The following is a 27,321-nucleotide window of genomic DNA, read 5'->3' on the forward strand; positions in this document are numbered from 1 at the left end:
TGATTTTTACTGTTCACCAAAATGCTTTCCTTTTATTTTTAAATACAGAATACTACTAATGGCAGGTTTTGTAGCTTTKTTTCCCTAGTTAGATCAAGGATGTGATCCACAGAAAAAGATTCTGATGTACATTTTATCTACTGTAATTTCTTAGACTTGATTGCTTTTCACTCAGGCAGTTTAGAAGACATAGTTTGTTTTTCCCTATTACTATTATTTTTTGCACGCAGTGCCAATCTTCAGGCTTATGGCTTTTTGAATATCTTTCAATTTAATATAGAAGACAGAATTCAATGGTTAATGATGCTACTAACAGTGACCCCCCCATTTCATWATTTCACTGAAACCCATTGCATACATAGTTTAAATTTCCTCAAACTTGGAGTTATCAGTCTTCACATTATGAGCCACATAGAATTTGTGACACATTAGAAGTGCATTACTGCTTGCACAGTTGCCACCAGTGGCTGTCCAAAGACTTGTATGGCACAACATATCCAAGTGCCACTACATGGTTCTTGGTTGAGAAGCACGCGTCTCCTCTTTCCCACAAATCTCKTTATTCACATTCACTTCTAACCCAATTGTAAGGCCATTAAAAAATTCTTAAGGGCCAGGCCTGAATGAATACTAAATTATGCACAGCTCTTCTACTAYAAGAGGGATTTCCAAGTGCCCAATTTTACTCCCATCACACTAATGTTGATGTCACTGCGTATTCAACCATGCATTTTTGACAAGCTGGAGAAAGCAATGGCGATTTTGGCTTTCTTTTTTTGTTAACTTTTTGTCTTCAGGTAATGAAAAGCTTTTGTAAATTAGCTGAATGTCAGTATGAGTTCTATGGCTTCAATCTCCTTTAAAAATAAAAATCTTAAGGGTCAAAAAAAAGAAAAACCAAAGAAACAAAACAAAAAGAAACAGAAGAAAAACAAAAAAGGAAAAAATTGCTGATATTGCCACAAATCATTAGAATTCACCTGACGTGCTGAAACAAAACTTTGTAAGTTCAAACAAATCATTGATTTGTTCTAATTTTTTGTGGTTTCCTTTTGCTCTTTCTGCCCCTTTGCCGTCCGATTGGTGATGTTGTTCAAACAGGATCGAATTCCTGCTAAATGCAGGAGTGATCCTGCTGCTTCTTTCATCTCCTCATCGTCACTCTCAGGGGGCTTTTCTGTACGTCTCTTTTTAAGAGGCAGTGTGTCACTTGGTACTTTTTTCRCCTTCATTAAATGTTGCCTTTTCTTGTGCTGGGATGCATATCCACTGTCAGCTAAAGAATCCTTGGTCTCCTTCCGACTTTGCTTTTTGTCCTCCTCTTCTGTTTCGCTATGGCTCTCGTGGCTCTGGAAGCTGACCTCACTTCCTTCACTGCTGTCTTGGCTACCTTTAGTTGCAAATTCATACTGGTCATCAGCAGAGGAAGAGGAAACGGAGTCACTAGCAGGTGATGTGCTCCTGTGGTTGGAAGATTTGGCACTGCTGTAGTTGTGATCCTCCTTTGGGTCACCGCTAACAACTGGAGAGCCGCAGGACTGTTCACTTTCTGTCCGCATCCGGCAGTTTGTTATTCCATTCCTGTAAAAACAAATTGAAGCAGTCTTAGAAGCCACACAGATGCAAACCTGCTTCAAAAGATGATAAAGCCAGCTGACAGATAAATTGAAAATACAATCTGAAATTATGACTATCAAAGTAATGTCCATGCAAGCTGGTTTCAAAGCCTAATTGCAAGAGGATTGGACTTGACATACAAAACAAGCTAAAAGATGCAAAACAGCACAAGAGGCAGGAACAAGTAGGGGATGGTTAAAAATAAATTATGTGTAAACAGTACTGATTTAAATTTCAATTAATAGTTTACACTTCCAAAAATTAAGAAGAAAAAACCCTACATTATTTTAGATACAGGGTAAATAAACTCTGATAAGTTGCATAAATATCTTCTCCTTTTTTTCATAAAGTCATATTTTATTACCAAAAGCATGGGGAAGAGACATTATAGCTTTCTGGGRTAATTCCTTGCCTCCTCTGAAAGACCCTTTCCAACTTTAGCATTCCAAGCGCAGATGTTTTACCTGAAAGTAACACAACTTCTATTTAGGACTCTTTCCAGGAGAAGGAGCAACCAGGTCCAGTCACAGTTCTGATTCTGATCAGTTAATAAATAATTTAAAAGCAACACAATCTTAAGCCACTAGCTGCCAACAAAATATTAGAACATGTTCAAAAACAAGCAGTAGAAAAAATAAATCTGGATTTGCTCTCGAAGCTGTCATTTCCTCTGGTTTTATGGCACACTGTTCTGTGAGCACTACTGCAGCATGATACATTTAAAAACTAACAGCTTTTTTTTCTGGACTGAAATGCATTAGAGCATTGCCACTGAATTAAAAAAACAGAATACAATGCTTATAATACTACTAAAGAAAGCACTGATCCTGTGCAATGCTTTACTCCTGCTGAAAAGAAGGAGAGAAGGATGCTTGTCACTGAGTAAAGCCATCATCACTGCCACCTGCCAGTTTACCAGCCTTGAAACTCTCTGCCAGTTGAAAAAAATCCAACAAAGAAGCAAGGCTGTTTAAACAATCACATGATAAACTGTTTTAAAGCCCACTCTTGCCATCTTTGTGCTACCACTGGAGTGCTTTTGCACATCTGTGGCAGTGTTGGATTAAACTTTCTTAAATGCACACACTGAGTATAGGTATTTCTTAACAGGAATGGCACAGTGGCAAGTCCAGAATATTACTGCTCTTCTACTTTAAAATATGGAAAGTGCTTTAGGTTTCAGGCAATGGACCTCATGTATGGTTTCCTTACACAAAGAAACAGTGGAGTATTATCCATTTCTGAAAGGTAAGTTTGAAAGGTGGGAAAAATAAGAGTGGTGCATAATTCCACAGCTCCTATTCATCTAAATGCCCTTATCTGCAAGCTCCCTGAGATAAGAAGCTCCCTTGCATTTATGAACCAGTGACAGGACAATGCTAGAAGGCAGCAAATTCATTGGTCATCCTAAATGTTATTTACAACGCTTTCAACGAAATGTATAGAATAGAAGGCACAGTTATTAGCAAAGAAAGCCTCTTGCCAACCTCTTTTGCTCAACAAAATTTCTTTCCCTTACATTTCTGAGTAGATGTATGATCTATTTTCTGCATAAATTCTATACAGAACCCAGAAGGAATACACAAAGCTCCTTCAATTATTAATAACTAAGTGCAATGTCATTCATGATTGTGCAGCAAGCCAGCTGCATTTACTCTGTGATGGCTTGCAACTGCAGGGGTTGTCATTAGAGGATGCCAAATGCTTAGAAGAAGAAATCATCCATACTAAGCTAGTTATAAGGTGAATTTATAACCAACTCCTTAAGATCAGCCATTACAAGGAAGCATGTGATGCATTTTAAGTGACAGATTCTTCATTTTTAGGGTAAATTTACATTTAAAGATGTTAAAAATTATCATAAATTAGCATAAAATTAAAGTTACTTCATTTTACTAGGCAGCTTAAAGTCAGAGTAATATGGCTCACTAAAAATCACACATTAATAATTTTCCATTAAAAATAACAATCAATTCTTAGTCCAAGGAAACAAATACAGGACAGAACAGGTGGGAACTCAAATGGGATTCCTACTGACTGTCACTGAACAAGGCTTCTAACAGATGGGATTTAAACCAAGATGCCCATTTTTATGCTATTTAGATCTACTCTAGATCATTTTACTGAGAGATTGTCAATAAAAAGAAAGTCACAGCTCTATGGAGCAGCACAGCCAGGGGGCAAAGAAACATCCCTGATTTGCCCTACCCCTGAGTCTCTAGTGCTGCCTTTACATAAAGGGGCTGCAATTTGGATTCAAAAACTCTGCAYATGGAACTTATTCCAGCTCCCAATTCTTCCAAATCAGCAAAAAAACAGAATGAAATGCCTGGGGAGTACAGARGGATGTCCTGGGGGAAGGCCGACTATGGGGTTAGCATCCCACAGGGCGTGTCACAAACAGAGATGCTGGTAAAGAGAAACAGAAGTTCACAGAGAGGTGCAAAAAAAGAGAAAAGGGGAGGAAAGGAAACACCAATACACTTCAGAAGAAAGGTTTCTATGCTGGAACTGGTCAGGAAATGGAAAGCATTTGCATCTCAGAAAAAAACCTTTGGGTTTCACTTACATTTTGAAAGATTTCCAACCAGTTCTGCTTGAGGAAATATAAAAGGAAGAAAAAGCAGGTCAAGGAGAGAATTAGCAAAAGATATTTGCAAAAAAGTAAAAGTTACACAGTACACAGGCAGAGTGCTTTAGGATACTCACATCAAAAATTGTGTAGCCTGAAAATAAATTAATCTTATCTGTATTTTAATATGCAACAGCTCAAACATTAGATGAATTACTTATAACTGATACTAGTAGATTAGTAAGAGTTGAATAAATGAATATCCAAACAATTCATATACCTCACTTGCTTCTGAGACATTCTCAAGCTTTACATTGCACTTACACAATCATACTSATTCTGAAATGAACCTGTTTTCTACTTAATTGAATCTAGACCACCAGAAGTCTCAGGTTTCAGGAGACAGATTTTGGCTAGCTCAATCTACTTTTGCTCACTGTTCCGGCTGTAACTCTCACTTTGTTACTGAAACAATAATAGATTAACATGTGCTTGCTGTGATGTTGGGAGTATTTTTAAATTACAGAGGGGAAATCTGTGCTTACCATAACAATGAGGGGAAATTTATTTTGAGTAATACCTCATTTCCCCCCTTTTTTGTTCAGAACTTTATTTCCAATTTTTCAGAAACTGACATATTTTCATGTTTTAAAGCAGTGGCTTGCTCTTTCAGGAAATCCATGGGACATCTCTAGAGCTTTTCATCCTACACACATGGACTATCTTATTTGCTTGAGGGATCTGAGCATAAAGCAATGTGCACAGACCCTTTTTAGAACATTTCCACTTGGTTATAGCACAATGACACAATCCTCAAGCAGTGCAGATGTAAGTCTGGACTTCTGAAAGTCTGACTTCATTCTCATTTTTAATGGATTTGAATTCAGATACTAATGTCATCAGAAGCCAGATGGGACTCACAGCAGCTGGGTCTCAAGTTAGTAAGGAAATCAYGTCCTTTATACAGTGTTAGTACCTCTGCCTTTCAAAGATATCTTCCTCAGGATGGGACAAAAGTCTGTCATTTTACCAAGGACAGATATATCTTCCTTAAATTTCTCTGCTAGCTTGAAAGAAAGATATGTAATCACATTCTGCTTGCAAAATGGCAAAGGTTTTTCTGAAAAATACTTACTATATTCCACACTTGAGACAGGTATATTCCTTTGATGAACAAAGAAAACCTATGTGGAGTTTAAATATCACCTTAATCTACCTCTAATCCTTCTTGATGACAGATAGTGTGTACCCACTATGACAATTTTTGTATGTAACTGGAAACACACAGTTAGATACAAAGAAAGCAGTACAGGTAAGCTGGGTTTGTAAATTTTGAAATGTTCCAGGCTCGCTAAAAAAAAATTACTTTTTTTTTTATTTCAAAGGGAAACTCAAGACAGTCAGAACTTTTGGCTACAGCTAGTTGAAGTGCTTCTTAGAACCACTACAGACCAGCAGGAAGAAGGATGAGCAAGCATATGAAAAGTAAGTGGTGYTCACTTGCCGTACAATGAGATTCTGTCAAGGGTTACCGAATTAAAAGTCAACAACGAGTCGCTCACACTAGTGACAAAAGCTCTTACAAAGGTACTTCAGGGAAAATTGTATGCAAAGGACCACAGTAAATATGATTCATGAACTGCCAGCAGTATCAACAGCAGATCTGAAGTTAAGACAAATGGAGCCCTGTGCATTTTGCAAAGAAAGAATAATCAAGTCAGTCAGTGTTATTGTCCTTTAGTTACTAAAGCATGCCTTCAGCTCCCAAGGATAACTCATCCTGCCTGTTAAGGTGGGGAGGAGGGGAATGCAATGCAAYAAGGATGAGTTGGGGTTTGTTAAGCTGATCACACCAGTGATCAGCACTATGAAAATACAATTAAGAATTTATGAAAGGAAATACCTACCAAGTCCTTTATCTAAGCAAAAATAATCATTCACAGATAATGTAAGTGRATGATAATAATTGTACTTATGCTTTGGCAACTACTCTGTACATGCTTCTTGTGTTTGGTCTRTTTATTCACTGCTTGAATGGCTGCTTCAAGGGGGGAAAATAGAAGCAAAAATAAAACCAGCATGAGAAATACAGTCACAATAATAAAAGCTATACCCAAGGAATAATCTAGTAATTACCCTACAAATTTAAAGTGAAAATAATCCTAAATAACTGTTTTCCATCTTCAAATAAARTTAAGCACTAAACTCATTCTTGTCATGCCCCAATGATCAGGAGCTGCATAAGAAACTGTGGCATTAACAGCACAAGAACAGGTATTTTAAAATCTACACATGATGAAGTAGGTAAGGTTTGTTAGTGTTGCATTTTGGGGTGTTTTGTTGTTTTTCTGAGGGTTTTTAGAYTTTTTTGATCCCTCAAAATCAAGAAAGAGCTTGATCAAAAGAAGCTCTGCCAGTGCAGGTGCACTTACTTTCCTTATGAAGAAGAAAAATTGCATCTTGGAAACTTGAATAAGAAGTATTTTTTTTTACTAAGGGAAATCTTCTGGGAAGCTTGTTTGCAATTTACAGGTGATTGTGACATTCCTTGAGAAAGCGTATTTAACCCCAGCCAGCAACTATGAACCAAGCAGCTGCTTGATGGGATTGGAGGAGAATCAGAAAAAGTTAACCATGGGTTGAGATAAGAACACTTTGAAATATAGTGAATAACAACAAAACCAGTAACAACAGCAATGATGACGAAGGTGATGAAAAAAGCATTAACAAAAAGAGAGGAATAAAACACTAGAAAGTCAAGGGATACAGAATACAATTGCTCACAACTCAATTCATCCCTCAGGAGTGATCAGCTCCTCCTGGCCGACTCTGCCAGTTTATGTACAGGGCATGATGCTCTATGGCATGGAATGTCCCTTTGGCCAGTTCAGCTCCTGTCCTGCCCCTGCTCCTCTCAGCTTCTTGTGCACCTGCATGTGCAGAGCATGGGAAACTGAAAAGCCCTTGACTTGGAACAARTGCTGCTCAGCAACTAAACCACCAGCCTATTATCAACACTGTTCTCTTACTAAATTCAACACACAGCTCTGGACTGGCTACTAGGAAGAAAACTAATGTGACCCCAACTAAAACCAGGACAAAGAAACTACAAATGCTTGGTGAAGAAGAATTGGATGAAATGGGAAAACCCCTTGTAATTTCCCATCCATTTTTACTTTTAACTTACAGTAACTTAAAACCCAAGGTATTTCTAACACTACCAAAAGTAATCTAACCAATTACCTGAAGCTTTTTTTTTTAAAAATATTATCAAGGATATTTTGTAAAACATCTTCTGCAAAATAACCTGAATCAAATTACAAGGCCTATGCTGAGCAGGTGGTGAGATTCTCTGTGGGGTGAATTTCCACCAGTCTCACCTSAGTGGACCTGTCCACATCAAAAGCAGATGAGGCTGAGGCTCCCATTCTACCGCATGGCAGTAAGACTTGGATATAAATCATAAACAACCCACACACTCCGGTAACTGGAGAAAATCACTAACATCATGGTGGAGGCTGTCTGCGGGATGTACTGTAGTCTGAAATGTCAGATCAACTCCCAAGCTTGTGCTCCTCCCAAGGGTTGATGTAACAGGTAATACCTGACTCCTGTGGAAGGTGATTATATATGGTAAGAGCTTCATGCACCTTGCCAAGACACATGATGTAATATGCACTGGGCACTTGGGCAGAGACTGTCCCTACTAAAGCAACCTCAGAAACCCTCCTAGGAAAACATTTAAAAGATATTTTCCAATGGATGATAGCAAGAGCAAGAGCTCACTTTCACACGCAACTCCTTGCTGCATGTAAGGAACTACTGACTTTGCCTGCTTTCATTGAATACCTCTGTCAGTCAGTATTTTCTTTTCTACATATCCAAATTATCACTGCATTTGCTTTTAGATTCTCTCAGGGAACTATATGGGGATATGGTCTGCCAAAAATATCCCCAAAATAYGATGGATCTCATGTTAGAGACATGCTACACGCTGTGCAGCTTTGAAGCGTTATTTTTCCCTGCTGTCTTTGGGTGGGTCTTAGACTTGACAGCCACAACACGGAAAATATGGATGGTAAACAAGCTAAAAGTGGTGTGAATAAAGTAAATAAAAAGCTACTGTCAAAACACATCCAATTATGCTCTGCTGTGGAGACTGAACACCAGAGGATTATTTTCAAAGTAAAAATGTGTGGGATGCCTTTCCATTTGTAGATTATTTGGAATGAAAGGCCTATTTGTGCAATTTAAGCCAAATGCACTACAAAATAATGATGATCTCAATGGCAATTTTTTATTCATTGTAAGTCATGTTTGTTAAATACTTTTCAGGAGGGTTTTTTTTTTAACCCTAAAGTACTTAATTCAACCGTAATTTATTTTACATATAAAATATAAAGCATTTACATGTAATTACAAGGAAAGAGCAACACATTGATACCTTGTGCAGAAACAAAATGCCAGTGGATTTGGTCACACTGCTTAAGATAAATAGAACAGTAAACTTTCCTGTTGATGGGAGCTAACATATAAGAAATTTCAGCTTCTTAGTCCAATGTTATACTTTTGGCTTCCTTTCTGAATAACAGATTAGTCAAAATCCCCCTTAATTACAACTGCAAATTTAACCCAAGACTAAACTTTTTGTTCTTGTACTTTGGCACTAATGGCGATGCACAAGCGGAGAGCATACTGCAAGTTATTTGCACCAGCTTGGAGGACAGCAAAACCAAAGACCATTAAGATATTGATGAAATAAGACACAAAATGAAATAAACAGCTCAGACAGTAAGGAAGTGTCAACAGAAGTCCAGCACATTACAGATTCCTACACAAGGTAACTAAAAAAAAAACAGTTAAAAGTTTTAATTTATTATGCAATGATCTGCTACCAAGAAAATGCTTGTGGTYCCCTATGTGAGTGATGAAAAACAAGCTTCTTTAAGTGGATTTAGACCTCTCATTTACAGCASCAAAGAAACATTTCTCAAAAAAACACACATTTAAAATACACATTAAAAATGTYTTAGAAAGAAGCTGTCTGGCTTCTCAATATATAGGCAGAGGCACACAATTTCTGCAGAAAACAGGAGACCGTACCACCTCCCATGGCCGCCCAGACCTCCCTCCTGGTAAAAACCAGAAGGGAAAATCAACTTTCCTGCACCTAAACAGGTCTGAAAACATTTCCTGCCAGCCTGACTGGAACATCGTCCCCTATGCAGGAATGACAGCTCAATCTGAGCAGTCCTCCCACTCTTTAACTGTGAAAGAGGGCTGCATGGATGCTGTGGTAAATTCCCCCTGCTGCACATTATAAGCAGAAGTTATTCTCATGAGATGCCATGAAAGCTCAACATGACAGGTCCTATTTAGCCCTGTGTATCTGAGAAGAGGGGYTGGCACCAAGAAATGGTGTAATTTTCACAGGAACTGATAACAGAAGTATCCAGTTTTGAGAAGAACAGATGATGTTCTAAGGCATTGTGAATCCAGATTGATCTTCTTCCTAAAGAAATTCTGAATCGTATTATCCCTGAGGGAAACAAGACAAAACTGCCTGCTGAACTTGTTCTGTTGAAGAGAGTCCCCTAACTTCTCAAAAGCTTTCAAAGCCTCTTGTCTGTGCCTCCCTCTGCCTTTCAAGAATTAGAAGAAGGGATATTGCAGGAGATTTTAAATATGAGCAGACATTATGCACACCAGGAATATATTCATARTAAGCTATTTCTAATACTGCCTAAGGCTGGAGAAGAGAACAAAAAGAATTAGAAATGTCTGAGTTAACTAATTATAAAAGCTTTTCTATGTGACAGAGCAAAAAGAACATAAGCAAGGGAGGGGTAAAATCCCTAATTTCCCAACTCTACATTAACAGGTAGCTGGTAAAGATCCTGTTCTCTACCTGCTGGGAAAAAAACATGAGAAACAGTCCTTTGAAAACATAAAATTTAACTATATACAGCTTTAGTATAGTAATTTGAGAATGCCTACACCAAAAGAAGTTTTCAAGTGGCCTGTAAGTAAAACAGTTTTATCTCCTCCATGAGTCAACTCTGATTATGAAACAGAGACTAAGCAGGAAATGCAGATGAACTCTAGAGAGAATATTCAGACCACCATGTCCTCCATTTAGCTTGAACACCTTCTAAAAATTATATATAATTAATGATGCAGTAGTCCCACAGCTCTGCAATCCCCACTGGAGCAGAATACAAGTCCTGGGTGAAGCCAGCGGCAAAGCTGATGGAGAGAGCTGATCCCTGCTGTTAGCAAGGCCAGGCTGAGGTAAAGAGAGACACAGAGCAACTCTGCACAGTTCTGGAGGATGACCCTTGGGGTGGCATCCCTTCAGTGCAGCAAATGGGAAAAACAGCTGAAAAAAGTGCTCATCAGAGAACATGGATTTTATTCCAATTAGCRTCTCCCCCTCTACGCATTTTAAGCATCAAGAGTACGTGAATGTCACAGGCTCTTTCTGTCTCTCTCTCCATTTACTCGGTGGAAATACTGCATCCAAAGGGCTAGACACTGATTCTGAAAAGGGATAAAAAACCTCCCAAACCTAAGTAAATAGTAATGGAATAAGACCTACCAAGATACTTCATTTTACTGCCTTGCAGCCCTTTCCTGAGAAAAAAAGAGTCTAATTGGAACAGCCCAGTAAAGTGGGGTCAGCACTAATTATGAAACCCCACCCAGAATACCCAATTGCCTAAGCTGAAATAGCTTTTGCAGATACTGAGTTCTGAAAGAGAAGGGCACTGGCAGTACACTTGACCAAATTAATCTCCGTTGTGACTGACTGAAAATGGAGCTACACCAGAGGCAAATTGTTCTTCCACCAATAAACCTGCACTGCTTTAAGCAAAACAAACCACTGAATCACAGTTCTTACTGCCAGCACTAGATGTCTCTTACTGCCCTGCTTCCTGATAGCTGAGTATCTTAAATGATATTTTACCCTTGAATGTTTCAGTACAACCTTGAGATAAAACTGCAGTGAAAGAAACTGACTCACAAGTTAATAACAAAATGACAGCTATATGTTGTAATAGCTTTCAGGATTTGCTTTAATATTATTGACATTCTTCTCTCTGGTATTTAACCGAGGAAAAAGTCTAAGAAAAGGGAGAGGGGAGGAGCAAAATACCTGCTTACCAAGAGCTTACATATACTCTTAYGTCTTCTGCAAAATACTAATTTATTTCATCCAGATCCCACAATGAGCCACTCTTACCTTACTGCGACAGCCATGCTTCCTATAGGGTTGATTGGCAATGGCCTGGCTCCAGGAAATATTCCTCTACTCAGTACTCGAGCTCCATTTTGTATCACTCCAGAAGGAACTAAAAACAAAACACAGAACGTTTTAATTAAAAAAAAAAAATTAGAAAAATATAGGCACAAAATGTGGAACTTAAGCTTTTCAATGTACTGAAAAAACACTAGAGAGGCTCATGCAGTACACTGCTTACCTTGGACATCTCAGCCTCGAGTCTTCCGAGTGCCACACTACTCCAAYACTATTTTCACGGCAACCAATGATAACATGGCTTGCAGAAGCCACTGCCTGACCTAGCTGCTGCAGATCATTCTTTGTACAACTGAATCACTTTTGGTTTGTAACTGCTGTTCTGCTGTGAATGCATGTGCTWAGAGTCCAAACCAGCTATGAGTACAAATGTAACTATTTTGTCTACAAAAAGAAACAATGATCCCTTTACAGATAAGCAGAACACAAGTATTACACTGCAAGAACACAGTTCTCAGCTTTTTACCATCCCAGTTTACTTTCTGAGCAGCAACCTCTTGGCCCCTGTCTCCTGCAAAATAAAATATTAACTACAATATGTATTTACCWGGAAGAGAAAGAGAAGAGGCTAAAAAGGCATTATCTCCATACCACTAATTAGGCTCCATCTCTGGCCACTGATGACCCTGTCACACAGCCTGGCAGCAGCCCCGTGCCTCTCGCACATGGTCGGGTCACAGCTCAGCCTCCCTCAGCCAACTCGTGCTGATGCCACCAAACTCGCAGGTATTGACCCCTGCAGACAGGACATTTCACTGGGCTACTCAGCTTGGCTCTATATCCAACACGGCAGCTCTGGCCAACAAGATTTTAACTTACAACCAAGTACTTGTACAGACACACTTAGGCACACTGCTCAGCCCAGGGCAGACAGCTGAACAAACAGCAGAGAAGCACTTCACCACCAAAGAAGAGTGTTCTTTCGTAGCAGGCTTCAGCATTCCTCCTCCACTGCGAGGTGCAGGACTACCAAATACAGTTCCTAGTCTAGGCCCTTACCAGGGACCCACCTACAGGTAATGGCATTTGTTGGCATAGCTATTATGTCCCTTCAGACTGGAACAGTGACCTCCAGCCTCCCCCCAAACTCGCCTCTTTGACRTTCTCAGCCAGCCAGTTCACACATGTTCTATTTACTGAAAATAATCATTCATACCATAACTTCCCCCCACAGTGAATGACCAAAAAGAGAATGATGATCATTACTCTTTACATATTATTTTTAAACATACAGATACTATATAAACATGTATAAGATAAATGTAAACCATATTGCTTTATATATAGCCACATAATTTGTTTTCAAACGAATTTCAGGGTGACTAGAAAAATTATTCAAAATCAACACATACACTTTACATGCCCAAATATTCACATCCCAAAATACTAGTGTATTCTCAAGTAGAGGAGTACAGGCTCAGAAGTATGTTAGTTYTAAGCTGCTGAGGTACACTTCAACTTCCTATCAGCATCAAGCCAGATCAACACCTCCCCTCCTGCTGTCCTGGTGCTCACCTTATTTCACTCCAGACCACAGAGATTAGTTCTGGGAAAATAATCTTCTTTCTCCTGCTTGTGAGAGCAAATCATTCCCCTGATGAAATCCTGTCACTCTGTTACACCCACCCGTGCTTTCAAGCACCTCTGAAGAACAGGTCATTTTTATTTAGGTGCTTAAGTACAGCCTCAAATGGCTAAAATTACAGAACCTATTTTATAACAACTTGGGTCAGCTTTCGATGACCAGAATAATTTTTAAATTGCATTTTGCTATTTATACTTCACTACTCTGTACACTTTTTCCGTCATTGCTAGCCTATGAGAAATCGATCAAACCTGTTTCACTCAGGGGACACTACAAGGCTTTCACTGCTTCAATGTTCTGTTTTGTAGATACTGTAGAGGAACATTATCATGTTAAAACTCAAAAATCTGAATTTCTTATTATGTTTCAATGGCATGACCTTGAGATAGCCAAAACACCAGTGTCATGAAAGAAAAGCAGCCTGCTCAAGGATATGGCTAACCTAAAATGCACAGATAACAGGTAAATTCAAAGCAAGAGATAAATGTGCTGAATACCAGAAGACTGATTAAAATACGTAACTTCCAATGGGCATGGTTATTCCAACAAGCTTTTAAGATGGACAGATTTTATACTGCACTACACGGTATGGCTTCCCTGTCTTTACAAAGTCCCATCAAAAGACATGAACCAGGAGTTTTGACTGAGAAAGATCAGGGAATTTTATCTTCGCCACAACACAAACCACAGTTTTATATTGAAATGAAACATTTATGCATATGCACAGAATCACATGTCAGTTAACTATGGATACTGTCTAAATATACACCGTAAAACTTCAAAGCAAACACACTTTGAAGTGCTACTGCACAAAAAGAGCAACAGGCTCCTTGATGCCCAAAGTCTTCTTTTCACGGTTACCTAATTATCCTGGTCTGCTGGCAGAGTTATCTGATTTTATTCTTTTTCTTCTCCTACTCTCTGCCTTACTGACAACTCCCATTGCTTCTTAAAAAAATCCTGTTTGCTTCCTCACCAATTCTCAAAAATTAGCCTCCTGTCTTTCTTTCTTTATCTCCTCTGAGTTTCCTTTTTTTCCTGCCCTTCTGTGTCTTTAAGGTACCTACATCTACCCCAAATACACTGACAAGTTGCACAGCTTAGGATTCCTATACATTGACACCCCCACTGGAACCCATCCTTCATGTTCATCGACCCTTTGCAGGTTTGTAAATCAGTGTGCTATCCAGGAAACACTCTCCTCAAAAGCTTCACATTTAAAACATTCCCACGTACACACACACACACACACATCGCACATATTCCCTTCAAGAATCAACAAAAGTTTGTGAAAAAGGAAAACACCGAAGATGGTCTCTTCTGAAAATAGCCCCGAAGAGACAACTTGTTCTCTTGTCCTGCGTATGAAATTCACTTCAATCATGACCAGTCTGTGCAGCATTTCATCACTCACTGAAAGGTTTCMATAGGACTATTCAGGCCAGAAGACCCCTTAAATAGGATTCTGTGACTCAAACTTTCCTCTGAAGAACATCACAGCTCTGTATAATGAAATCATCACTCAGAATTCAGTAACTGATTCAGCTTGYGACAGCAGTGTTATTGGTACTGACTTTTGGTTGTGTTTCCCCAAACTCTCTGAATTATGATGCAGCAACACTACTACATCACTCAGACAAACAGAAAGGTTGTATGCAAGGGATCACTTGAAGAAGGACACTGGATCATGCAGTGTGTCCTTTCAGGAAATACATGGAACCATAAAGGAAAGAAACCCCAACATCCCAACTTGCTGATAAATCAGTTCCTGTAGCACTCTGAACCTAAAATGAAAAGCAGGATTAAAATAATTCAGTGGCAAAAGGGATTAATTTCTAGTTATCCACATAACCCATGTGCCATGGTAAGACCGATCTTTCTTGTTCATTCGTCTCTACTTACAGCATTTAAAGCATCAAAACAGATCCTTCCCAAGAAAACATTAATTATTACTTTAAAAAATTTACTTAATTAAAAAAAATACATATATAAACTCTATTACACTGTCCCTGGTACCCACACATTCTTCCAGCTTTTGTGCAGGCTGTGTGACAGCTACTTATATTCAAGGAATTATTTCTACATCTTGGTGCTTTTGAAGGGTTGTGGATTATTTACTGGAAATTATGCAGTGCTTTTATTCCAAAGATACATTTACAGCTTACAAGCTTTAATTACGTTTCAAACCCATACTTCGAGGAGAGATATTTATATTTTAGATTGAAGATTCAAGGTGTGGAGGTAAGATAATTTACTCCAAGCCATATCATCAATCAGTGCCAGCCTGGACTAACACTCTACAGTCCTGACCCCTCTCTTCTAATGTTTCTCTAACCAACAGTACACGCAGGTTACACGTTCCCAATTCCTAGGCAGAAGTGTGAAATGCAATTTACACCTTCTCTGTGCAAGTGCAGAAAGCCGTTTATGTCTGAGAAACTCAGCTCAAGAAAACAATGCAAGAAGACCTGTGCATCTCTTTGATGAAGGTTTCCTCTTTCACAGAAYGTTCCCAGTGAAACACAAAGAGTCTGAAACAATAAAATCATTATTCACCTTTCAACTTCCATCGATGCTATGTTTTCAAGGGTCTTACTCTGCTCTCATGAAACTTAAACCCAGGAAACACTTCCACTGCAGTAGTGTTAAACTGTGCAGAGAGAATCTGCCCCTAATCTGCTGCACAAACGGGGAAATGAATTTTGGATTTTATGCCACTCTGGTTGAATTTCACAACCTGAGTAGACTCTGCCAGCTGAGTCTCCAATGGCTAACTGCAGAGCAAAGCAATACACAAGTGTCAAAAATCAAAGACTACACCTCTGAAATTCTCCAAGGGTAAAAAAAATCTGCTTTTTGTAGTGAACTTTCATGCTATAGTTTAACAGGCAACAAAGAGAATGACATTTAGAACATACCACAATCTAGATCCATCAAGGCACTGTGTTCACATAGTGTTAAAAGGACCCAACACAAGCCCTTCAAAAATCCAGTGCTGTTTTGTAGCCTGTATTTAGGGTCTGTAGGTGGAAAATAAGTAGACGGCCACATGATCACTCCACAGCCAATGCAAAACTATTTTAATCCAGAGCATGCTCTTGTGTGCACATTAGCTGTAGAGCAGAAGTGCAAGTAGAATATTCCAGCTATGGATTTCTTTCATCACATCTCTCAACAGACTACATCCTTAATCTCTTACTTGCAGGTGTGTGTGGGTGAAGCAAACTTCCCATTCTGGCTGAGATAACCACCTTATTCAAGATCTTCACAACAGTGCCAGRAAAACCATGTCAGACTGGGTCCTTCTCTGAAGATCTGATTGTCAAATACACAAGGTAGCAATTTGGTAAAATTGAAAYGCAAAAAAGAAGGAAGTAATGGATAGTCACCAGACATACTGACATCTCAACAACTCACTAAAATAGGAAATAAACTTCTTGGTTAAACGTTGCCACGTGAAAGTTAAATGAAGTATCGGCAAGGAGTGAGATGTGTTGTCAATCAAGAAAATTAAATGAGTAAYGAATATCTTTGTGTTATCTGGTAAATAAGCATATACTTCAATAAATTGTCTAGCTCAAGGAAGCCAACAGTTGGTAAGAAAGAATGAATTGTATTTACTGAAAAAATGGATTTTTAAGAAGTGGAATGTGTGAGTGTGGAAGTATCCTGCAGGGAAAGRCTGGTTCTTTGCTTCTTCTGTCATCATGTGGTACATGCATTGATCTCAGGGCTCTCTTCCCTGACCCAGCTCTTGTACYGCAGAAGAAATCATTACAGACAAGAGGTACTGAGTTTCTGCTCATATCTGTCAGCTTCAGCTCTTTTCTGCCAAGCTTTCTTTCAGTACAGTGTTTAGCAGAATACTTTATATCAAACTACAAGATCTGAAAATAGGAAATTGCTGATAATGTATAATGGATGGGACATCAGAAGTTGCCAAAAGCAAATGTCTTCTGCCAAATGTGTAACTTAATTCACTTCAACTATCTTATCCCTGGCATAAATTTGATGACATCTGCCCAACTTCTATTTTATTGCTCAAGGACGATTTTATGGCTCTTAAATTCCATACTCTGTAGTCCTTAAGAACTGTGAATCTAAGATACATACAAGAAGTCATTTATTCTAAACAAAAATTTGAGGGGGAGAAACAAATGTATCCTGATAGTAGTATCATAGTCATACTTTGTCTAAAAATATAGGATTATGGAGAAAGAAGAAGAGAGCATTTCATAAAAGTATGCTTTCTTTCCAATTCTATTTCACTTTAACAGCTTAGTATTAAATACCAAAGTAAAACAAAACAAAACAAAATCCCAACCAAAACACAGCAACAGAAAGCCTGAACATTATGAAAATGTCTTCCTAGTTTTTGCTTTGATACAAAACTGTCAGCAAAAATAGCTTTATGAAACATTTTACTCTCAATGACTTATCATTTTCTAATACTCAAAGTCAGGCTGGAASCTGTCTAGTTATAATAAGTGACTTGTTCATAACCGGAACAAATACAACATCACAGCTATCAAGCTTCATGTACAATACATATGTCCTAGGAAAATGTTCTATTTTATCCTATTTGGAGAATTTCTGACTGTCATTAAGACAATTTTTCTTGGTTTTGATTCCAGAACATGCATCTTGCACATATACAATTCACTTGTATTAGCTTAAAAAGCAGATTTCATTGGGGTGGAATTTTAGAAGTATAGARGTAAAGCACAACTCTTTACAGAATTACTTCTCGTCCCACCAAACCTAGAAGATATGTATCTAGTCTGGGTTTCATATATTTTGAGACAAAGATTRATAGACTTCCAAATCAGAGAAACATTGGTTTCACCCTTAGAAAACCTATTTTGTAAGAAGCACCCAGAATAACTCCATGCTCTTATCTTCCCAACATCTCCCCCACAGCACTTCAGTCTCCTATAAGGAACCAACAAAACCAGTGTTTCAAAGTCTTCTGAAGGCCACCCCTTTCCAGCCAACCCAACCAAGTGAGCAGTGATGAGTAGTCCTAAAAACAGAAGTTGGATGTCAGAGCTGAGAGAACTCTCAGTTTCCTGGTTTCTACCAAAAGCTTTTCTGTGAGCACCATTTAATAGCTGTTTGCAGTATCAAACTTTAGCTTGAGCAATATATTTGAGCAATTCAAAAGCAATGGGCAAAGGACTATGCATGAATATATAGCAATGGGCAAAGGACTATGCATGAATATATAGCAATGGGCAAAGGACTATGCATGAATTCGAAACTATGTGTAATAGTACTGAGTGAGAAGCTTCCTGAATTAAATCAGTATTTCCAGGACATCCTTTTGATCAGAGCACTATTCACCAGCAGTAGCAGCCATACACTGACACAGTCCCTTCTTTACTCATCCCTCCAGAAAAGCAAGTGGCTCAAAGTTCAGRATGAATTGAAGGGGATGTTGCTACTTACTGCTTCCAGTGAGTTGAATCTCAGGAATTCAAACACAGTGCAAACACACCAAAACCCATCTTCACTTTAATCATGGCAGAACATCATGGTTTGGCAAGACTCAATGACATGCCCAGGATGCCACACTCTTAGGAGCAGGGAATACTATGGCGGAGTGACAGCTAATAAACTGAATTTTCAAGACATTGGTAAGAAGCGAAGTGCTGAAAATCTTTCATACAAAAAAGCAAATGTACAAAACTAACTAATGGACTTCACTGATTTAGCACCCACAAGTTCTAAATTGAGCTCTACCATTTATTCACCATCCCGTTTTCTTCTGTCCTCTCTCCAAATTAAATTCACATGAGGGAAACAGGTCCAGAAATTTGATGCAACTTACCCAAGACAGCCCAGACAGTACTCAGTGCCCTGCAGGGCAAGATACAGTTTTTAATGCAAGTCACATATTTTTTAATTAATATTCATGAACTGACTACTAATAAAAATCCTAAGTATTTGTAACTTGTGATAGCTGCTACTAAAGGAAGCAGGTGTTCCAATTGCAGTTTCTTTTCAAATATAATCAAGCCTTACAAAACCTGATGAAACACAAGGACTTCAATAARCTGAAACAAAAAAAGTATTAAATATATGTTCCTACATGCCCTCTCAGCGTATCACAGTGTCTTTCATGCTTTAACTCCTGGTGCCAGTTGGACTGCAGGTTTCAGTAGAAACTTGTACACAGCTGGCTACTTTGAACTTCTGCCTTCAGTTACAATCCGTAAGTATTTGGTCTCTGAATAAATTGCAGTGTTAATAATTGAGAAACTGATTTCTGAATTAAACGCCATTATTCCTAACCTTTAGCAGCTATCGGAGGCATCAGTTTTATGAATATGTACATTAAAACCCACACAAATACAAAATAATCTTAATAATAGTATTTTACTCTTTTACTATGCCTTTGGTTTTTTGAATGAAACCTAAAGGATGGTGGAATTGGGATAAATGGTAAGCAATGTTTGTCAAACACCATTTCAATATTTCATATGGAAGCAAAAGCTGGTTTCAGAATTAATATGTGATTGTTAACAGTGAAMGGGTGTGAAACTTTAAATGGTCATTTAGAACCATAAAGCTAATTAATCAATCTGTTACAAAGCAGGAATAGTTTACTCTAGGTTTTGTAATACCACTGAGATGGGATTCCTTGCTGACAGACCATATTAACAATAYAAATTTCAGCAAGACTTTGAACGATTGCTGGAGACAGTTTCAGTAACTTCAATCTAAAGATGCTTTTAGCACCCACRCTCCCTAGATGAACATGGGTTTTTACACCATTCAAAAAGCAGCTTTTAATCCAAGATGTCTTCAAAGTCAAAAGCCAATGCATGTAATCATCCATATAAAATGAATCCATATCCTGTCACAATCTGCCTTGGAGGTATCCATTTGTCTCTACAATTGTTAAATGTTTGTAGGACAGCCAAAGGTCTTGATGGACCAGAGTTTTAAACTTTCTGAGTTATAAAGTTGTTATAAGGTGAAATGACCTCAGGTTTTCCCTCCAGCTAACTCTTCGTTGCATCAATACATGGCATGTTTGGAGTCAGACTCTCAGACAAAAACAGGGTTTAACACCTGCGGCCAAATTACAAAYGGTGTCCTTCACTTTCCAAGTTTTGTCTTCAGAAGATGGGGCATTTTGCAGCCCTTATGCACATACTTGATACCATAGCCTGACACCAAGAACAGAACTCTCAGTCTTCAAGGGATCRAACAGTATTGGCACACTTCTTGTCCTGGTAATTCACAGCTTGTTTTGCAGACCTCTGCAGCCACTGATAGAAAATGAACTGTGAACTTACAGATGATGCTCAACATTGCAGTCAAACTTTTATAGCCAACCTGCCTTTTATTTGAAAACTAATTTGAAATGTGATTGTTTTTCATGCAATTGTTTCTTAAAGTACAGTAGCAATTAATTTGCTTTAAATTGCCTACAAAATTGCCTAACATGGTACATAAGTGAGACCCAGCTGCAACTGATAGGCCAGACTGATTTACTTCCACAAGTTATCCACTCACAACCCTGCCAAAATATTTCTCCTTTGTAATTTAGAGGACCTCTGAGGTTACAATAAAAACTGGCTTTTCCTCCTAGCAGTTCTACCAGTGTCTAGAAGGATTRATGAACTTTTGAGCTGACCGTGCATTTCAGTTTAAGGGCACAGAGGAAGGCCTTGTTACTCATGGATATCAAGGAGGGAATAGTATGAATGAGGAGCCATCTTTCTGCTTTCATCTCCCTGTCACTTTTGATGTCCTCACACAAGAGCCCACTGGGAAGGTGACACAGGGTGGGGAGATATGTAAAACTCACATGAGGCTAGAATTTCCTTCCTCAGCGCRACCTCTACAACACAAAATAGTAATAAGCCAGAACTATCAAACTGTCTATGAAGTGACCGTGCACAAGTCTTCACATCACTTGCACTAGAATGGTGGCAAACACATGCATGTGGCAAAAATCTGCAGTGTGTTTAGTACATGTTTAGCATTATGGATCTCCTCCTACTCTTCTCTTCTCCTGTTCACCTGTTCCTCCCGGAATTCGTATTACTCTGTGTCTTTTCCATCCTTTTCCATGCACACACTACTTATGTCCCCTTCCCTCTTCCGCAAACCCTTTTATCCCTGCACTTTCATTCTATACCAACCCCTTCCCCCCTTTTCTCTATTTTGCAAATCTGGCTTCTTTAAATCTGTGATACTTCACAAATTGTCTCATTTTATTCTTCCCACTATGCCCAAGGGTAACCTCCTCTTTCCAATAAAATCTTTCCTTTTTCCTACCTACACACAGAAGGATTGCTTGCCCTTTTACCATGCACAATCCCTGAAGGCTGCTTAGGAGAGGAGGACAAGGACCACTCTTCTCTTTCCAGAACAGACAGTTTCTTGGTACATCACCCTCTCCTGAGAAAAGCTTCTCAAGAGGCATTCCTCTGGCAGGGTCACAAAGCAGGCTGACAATAGCTTTCCTCAGCTGCACGGGAAATGCTTTGATGGTAATTGACTCTCTTCCCCAGGCAGAGTATCAAAGTGCAAATCAAGGCTTCCCCTGGAATTTGGAGTTGGTTGCCCAGGCTAGAACAATAGCAGCGCTGCTAGACAGCCCTGGTAATGGTTTCTATTTTAACTTCTGCCTTTATTTTTCAGAACTGCCTGTCACTTGGCATTACTACCATGCTTGCTGACTAGCAGTATGTTTGTTTTCTGGTATTCCGTGTTTTTGTGCAGCTGTATTCCACTATGGATTCCTGTAATACCTTCACTGCAAGCTGTGTGGGGCAGATGATTCCTGCAGTATTTGCACAGCCCAGCACAGTGGGGGCCCAGGCCTCTTCAGTGCTCTGTTAATACACAGCATTAAAACCTTAGGTCACAGACAGGGAGGACAGTGTCGGCAGGAAACGAGACCACCCTTTGCTTCCCTGTTGCCTGCTCACTGCCTTGCATCAGTCAGAGCAAAAAAAAAGCAAAACGGGCAGGATGTGTGCAAGGAAGGAGCTGAAACAGTGCCCAAGTGAATGGAAAGTATCCAGATGGCTGTGGCAACTCACACGATGGGAGTCAAATCAAAACAAAATGAAAACAAAACCATATGCGCCATGTACCCTTCACTCTCTTGCTCTCTTTCTCTCCCTGCCTCTCYCTGGCTGCTGCCCCAGGTCTTTCTATCAGTATGGATAATAGTATGTTACTCATTTAAGTGTATGTCATGAATAACAATAACGTCTCTTTCACATTAGAGATCACGGATTAATATTATTCATGTAACAAAGAATGTAATATGAACCACAAAATTATACTCATGTAAGGGTGAAGGAAGTGCAAGGGTCTACAAGGGAAGTTATATCTCTTTATTAAATCCTTTTTACCTGGTATGCTGTATACTTATAAAAGAGAATATTAATTTTATACGTCTATGTTGCTATATGCTATAGAAATATCTACTCACAACCTGCTTGTATCTCAGGGGGAGTATTCAAAAGCATCATGGCAGTGGCAGCATCAATGTCAGGATCTGGAAAAATCAACCAATAAATACATTATTTACAACTGGGCTAATCTTCTTACCCCCGTTGCTAAACTATAGGTTCGACCACGTCTCTGAGTAAAAAGGGATGAGAGTTTATTATCCAGAGGGCCTGTTGATGACACGCTGACTCCCAAATTTGCACGTGATCCCACTGTCACTATTAAACAGCACACAGTGATCTATGCCACTGAGCCATACTTGTGCTTGCGTGTGCATGATACCTTTGCTGTTAGCCTCACCAACTCCCTATTTAATTCTGGGGAGAGTATTTAGATTTCATTACAAAGGATCTGTGAAAGCAGAAGCAACATCACAATTTGGAAGCAAGAGAGAGGGATGAGCTGACAGCTGAGGAGTGGGAAAGCATAACGAACACCTACACCTGAGCAAGTAGAGAAGATGACACTTGATCATTTTTATTTGTCAAGAAAGATTTCAGCAAAGTTTGAGAAAGTGTTGGAAGACAAACTGCTGCAATGAAGAAAAAAAAAAAAGAAACTAGCATTTCATTGAAGCATCAACTTATTTGCATCCTTGTCCATTGTCACTTCAATATAAGCAAAAATGATCAGCTGGCTGCTGTTATTCTTAAATTGGTTTCTGAATCCATCATGAACAGTCAGCTGACAGATGGTAAGTTATAGAGACAGAACAAAATATGATCCTTTTATAACTATATTCRCTTGCTTCACACACAACAGCTCGGCTGCTATGGAAATGCAGGTAGCTATGACAACAGTAAACAACCCCACAACGGCCACTGAATAAGCTGAAAAGAACATCTGCCCCAGCAAAGCGTCCCAGCTGCCCTGGGGCGCAACTTGCTAATCGTGCAGTGATGTCGTGTGACAGAGAAAGCCGCCTATGCCATGTCCAAATAAATGAAGTGTGCAATTGAAGCAGACATAAAAACGCACACCCTGGCCGACTGCTGCCTCTGTGCTGCTAAACTGAATGACTAATGAGTATGCATTTGTTGTTTGGGGTTGGGGTTTTTTTCAGCTTGTCGGTATTTACACCAAATTACATACAAAAAAACCCAAAAAACTAGTACTAATAGCTTTATGGCACCTTATTTTGGYTATTATGACAGAAAATTACTTATCACTGTTAAAAATATGTATGTGTTTTTGATCTTTATTTAGTTCAGATCTATTCCCAGTAATGTGATGTGGTAAAAAGCTCTGTAATTTATTAACAATACAAATGACGTAGACAGGATTACAAAATCTGCTTAAGCCAAACAGAAATTCACTTGACTGGTAAATTAAAAAAAAAAAAAAAGGGCCCTCCTATTAGTCTAAGTATGTACTACTTTCCTGCGAATAGCTGCAAACACTCTACTAAAAGCTACTGCTATTGTTATTTAATTGCTGAAACAGTACACAGAGAAACAATGTAGTGGATGTCAAACTGAAGCTGAAGCAGAAGCAGACCTACTGTAAAAGGTGCCTGTGTACCCTGGACAGGTCAACATTTTCCAAAGAAAAAGCAGCATTACCATCTTATGTTCATCTTCAAGTCCGAAGATACCTCAAAAGCAACATTTCTGCTGCAATTATCTATGCTGAAAGTGCCATTTCCAGACAGCTTCATTCCCAGATACGTGCCACGTTGCAAGACTGGATCCACATCAAGTGTGTGGTGTCAAACTAAAGAGGCATAATCTATTTAATGTTAAAAAGCAAGACAAAAGAGCAAAGAAGCCAGAGAAATAAAGAGAAACCAAACCAGAATTCTTCCATCTTTTTCACACATAAACCCAGAAGATTGTCAGAAGTTGAATTTAGTGTATCATAATTCATACAGCCAACTTCAGCAATTGTTTATTGGCTGTTCCTAAATTTTGGTTTGTTTTCGTTGAAATATGGTTCCTTCCACTGGGTGACATTATAGCATAATACTAATTTTGCTACTGAAAGAATAAAAGGACACTACTGGGAAAAAAGCATTTCCCAATGACTTTGGGTTCTGTGTAACAAACTCTGTGATTTGAGATAAAATTGATGCAACCAGTTTCTGTTGACAGGTGCATTCTTAGCCTTTGGACCATTACCAGCACCACTGTATTCCTGCAATGACRTAGGACATGAACACGAGCTGCTCACAACACAGGGCTGCATCTGCAGCAGCTGTSTCCCGAAGCACAGCCATGTGTCAAGGCCATCCATGCCTGCTACGGCGCCGGGTTCACTGGGATGCTCTTGAAGAAACCAGTTATTCCATAATGCCTTGGCAGGGGCAAGAGAGCCTAGAGGCATGCATGAAGGGTGGTGTCAGTAGCATCCAGGACAATATGCTTTGGGTTGTCCTACGGCAAGCAAAAAAGAAAGAGGGACTGGTGCACAAGTGAGACAAGGTCTGAGCTGTGGGCCAGCTGAGACTACACAAAGAGGAGCAGAAGTAATGTCTGTGGGAAAATTGAAAAGCTGGCACATTCTTTTGCACCATTTATATTCACAGTTTGGAGGTGTTCTCCTGAGCAGCATGTCAAGAGAAAGAGCTGAGGAGTAGCCATGAGGAGCCGCAGCAAAAGTGTGTGACTGAAGGGCACCAGTGCTGGCACTGGCACTTCTGGCTTTGGCTGCTGGTCTCCACCAATGCCCCAGTCTGGTGGCCCTTTGCCCACAACTGCCACCCTTCTGAAGGCTCTTCCATGTGGGTTCTCTCATTTGTAGCAGTAAGGGCTGACCTTGCTTACTGCTGCATTCCCACCAGCTGGTAACTGGATCCTCTCCCTTCTGCCTGGCCTGTGTTCGTGAAGCTGTGGATTTCAGAACTGAGATCTCTGCCCTACCTGAAGTCTCTGATCAACACAAAGGCTCCTGAAGGAGAGTGGCAGTGGGTGGTTAGTGAAACATAATTGCAGGAACATCTTTCCCTAGGAAACCAGGGTAAAAATAACTACATACAAAGTTTTGGAATATAGAAAATTAAGTATTTAAATGAATGCATTCTGGTTTCTTTTTTTTGCTAATTCAAGTAAATGGTGAACTGACTGCAAACATGAACTGTTAATTTTTTGCCAGTAGAAAGTACAAGATGTCCAGCCTTCCCTGTGGAAGAGGGAAGTAAGGAATAATGAAGAAAGGGAAGGATTTGTGGGTGTTGTACAGAGAAGTAAGAGTATGTCAAGGTCTCAAACAGGCAACACTGGAGAGTGACAAGAAAATAATGGCAAAAATTGCCAGTAGCCACAATTCTTCCTAACAAACAACTGCAATTATCTATACACTTGGTTCTTCATGCTACAGTCTGAARTTTCAGTGCATGGTCCCTCATGTATCAAGGGTCCATCACAAGGTACCAGGAAGGACCTGAAGAAACCTTAAGCACTTACATGAACCTGTAAGGCATGAAAGCCACAAAGGAACCKGAATTCTATTACAGCTGCAGTACCTCCCCTTGCAGGGTGAGCCTGCTGGTGTTTTTGCCAGCATTGGCTTCAAAGACAAAACTTSTTGTCATGAAGATGATACCAGCAATGGCCCACACCTCACAGCAGTTCTGTTTGCTGCATTTTGGATTCACCCCCCTTGTCASCAGAGTGTTCAACAGTGAACACCAAACATGTAAACAGCATCTAGTTCTTTCTCTGAAAAATTAACCTACAATTTATTACCCTATGGAATTATATCTATGCATGTAATAGCAAACCAAGAATGTGCTTTGAGCCAAACTTCACTTTTAATGTTACCTGTATAGGTCAGAATCTGTCTCACACAGACACATCAAGTGGTGAAATGGTAGGCATGAAATATTTAGCATGAAATTACATACAAGCAACGCAGAGCATATCCTTCGGAAGTAGACTCTTTTTTCTAGAATTTGCAAAATATTATGAGAATCAAGAGAGAAAGTTATTCATAAGAATTCATATTATTTTGATATTATTTCAAACTTTGATCTGGTTTCCAACTCTTGAAATCCATCCTCTTCCAATTAAATCAAAAATAAGGTAACATAGTGCCCTCTTGGTTTTCCTAGAGGGTATTTATCTTTACAGCCATACTATAAGGCTTTAAAGAAAACAGCATTTAAAACAGTTCAAAACAACCATGGCCTGAATTTTCCAGCACAGATGCCTTGAGAGAGGCACTTAACATGCATATTTAGGTATTAATAAAACGTTACTGCCAACTGACGTAAAAAATGTAGTTAGTAAATAAACTGCACCATCTGTACACTACAACCGTAGCTATGTTATCAGGAAGGAATTTATAAGATCTACTTTTAATCTAAAGCTTCTACATCTAAAATAGAACTATATTTGTAAAGTATTTCACTTCACCTTCAGTATTGCTAGTTCTTGGCCCATTCTACCTCTGCCTCAGCACCCACTGCTTTTTCCCATTTATATGTTCCTACTGTAGATGGAAAGCCTAAAACCTACCACCACTGCACTCAAAAGGCAGAAGCTCAGAATATTCCCTGCCTACAAGATCAGTCTTGTAACTCCCTCCCTGCCTTTTTCTAGCACAGCCCATTCCTGCACTTTATTTGGTGATTTGATTCTTCAGTATTTTCAATTTTCATCAGCAGAAAAGTGATGCAAAAGCAACAAACTATCTTCCACCTTTTACCTTCAGGCTTATTAAACTGCAACAGAGCAAATAGCAGCTTGCCCCCATTTAACTTGCCTGTTAACAGACGTATCTTTTCCCTTCCCACATCAGGATGGTTAACCT

General features: G+C 39.2%; 1 protein-coding gene across 8 annotated transcripts in view; it reads right to left on the reverse strand.

The window, feature by feature from the left end:
- Nucleotides 1–252: 252 nt before the first annotated feature.
- Nucleotides 253–27,321, reverse strand: part of FOXN3 (forkhead box N3) — a 157,794-nt gene continuing 130,725 nt past the window's right edge. For 3 of the 8 annotated variants that reach the window (XM_057384688.1, XM_057384770.1, XM_057384604.1), the window contains exons 5-8: nt 22,553–22,618; nt 11,433–11,541; nt 4,187–4,210; nt 253–1,581 (exon numbers count right to left, since the gene is read on the reverse strand). In XM_057384688.1, coding sequence (XP_057240671.1) covers nt 1,032–1,581; nt 4,187–4,210; nt 11,433–11,541; nt 22,553–22,618 — 749 coding nt within the window. In that variant the 3' untranslated portion in view covers nt 253–1,031. The remainder of the gene's footprint in view (nt 1,582–4,186; nt 4,211–11,432; nt 11,542–22,552; nt 22,619–27,321) is intronic. The other 5 variants (XM_057385101.1, XM_057385021.1, XM_057384853.1 and 2 more) reach the window with 4 other exon arrangements.

This window comes from Malurus melanocephalus, unplaced genomic scaffold, assembly GCF_030028575.1.
Source record: "Malurus melanocephalus ecotype Western Australia unplaced genomic scaffold, MMel_1.1 scaffold_0, whole genome shotgun sequence".
NCBI lineage: Eukaryota > Metazoa > Chordata > Aves > Passeriformes > Maluridae > Malurus > Malurus melanocephalus.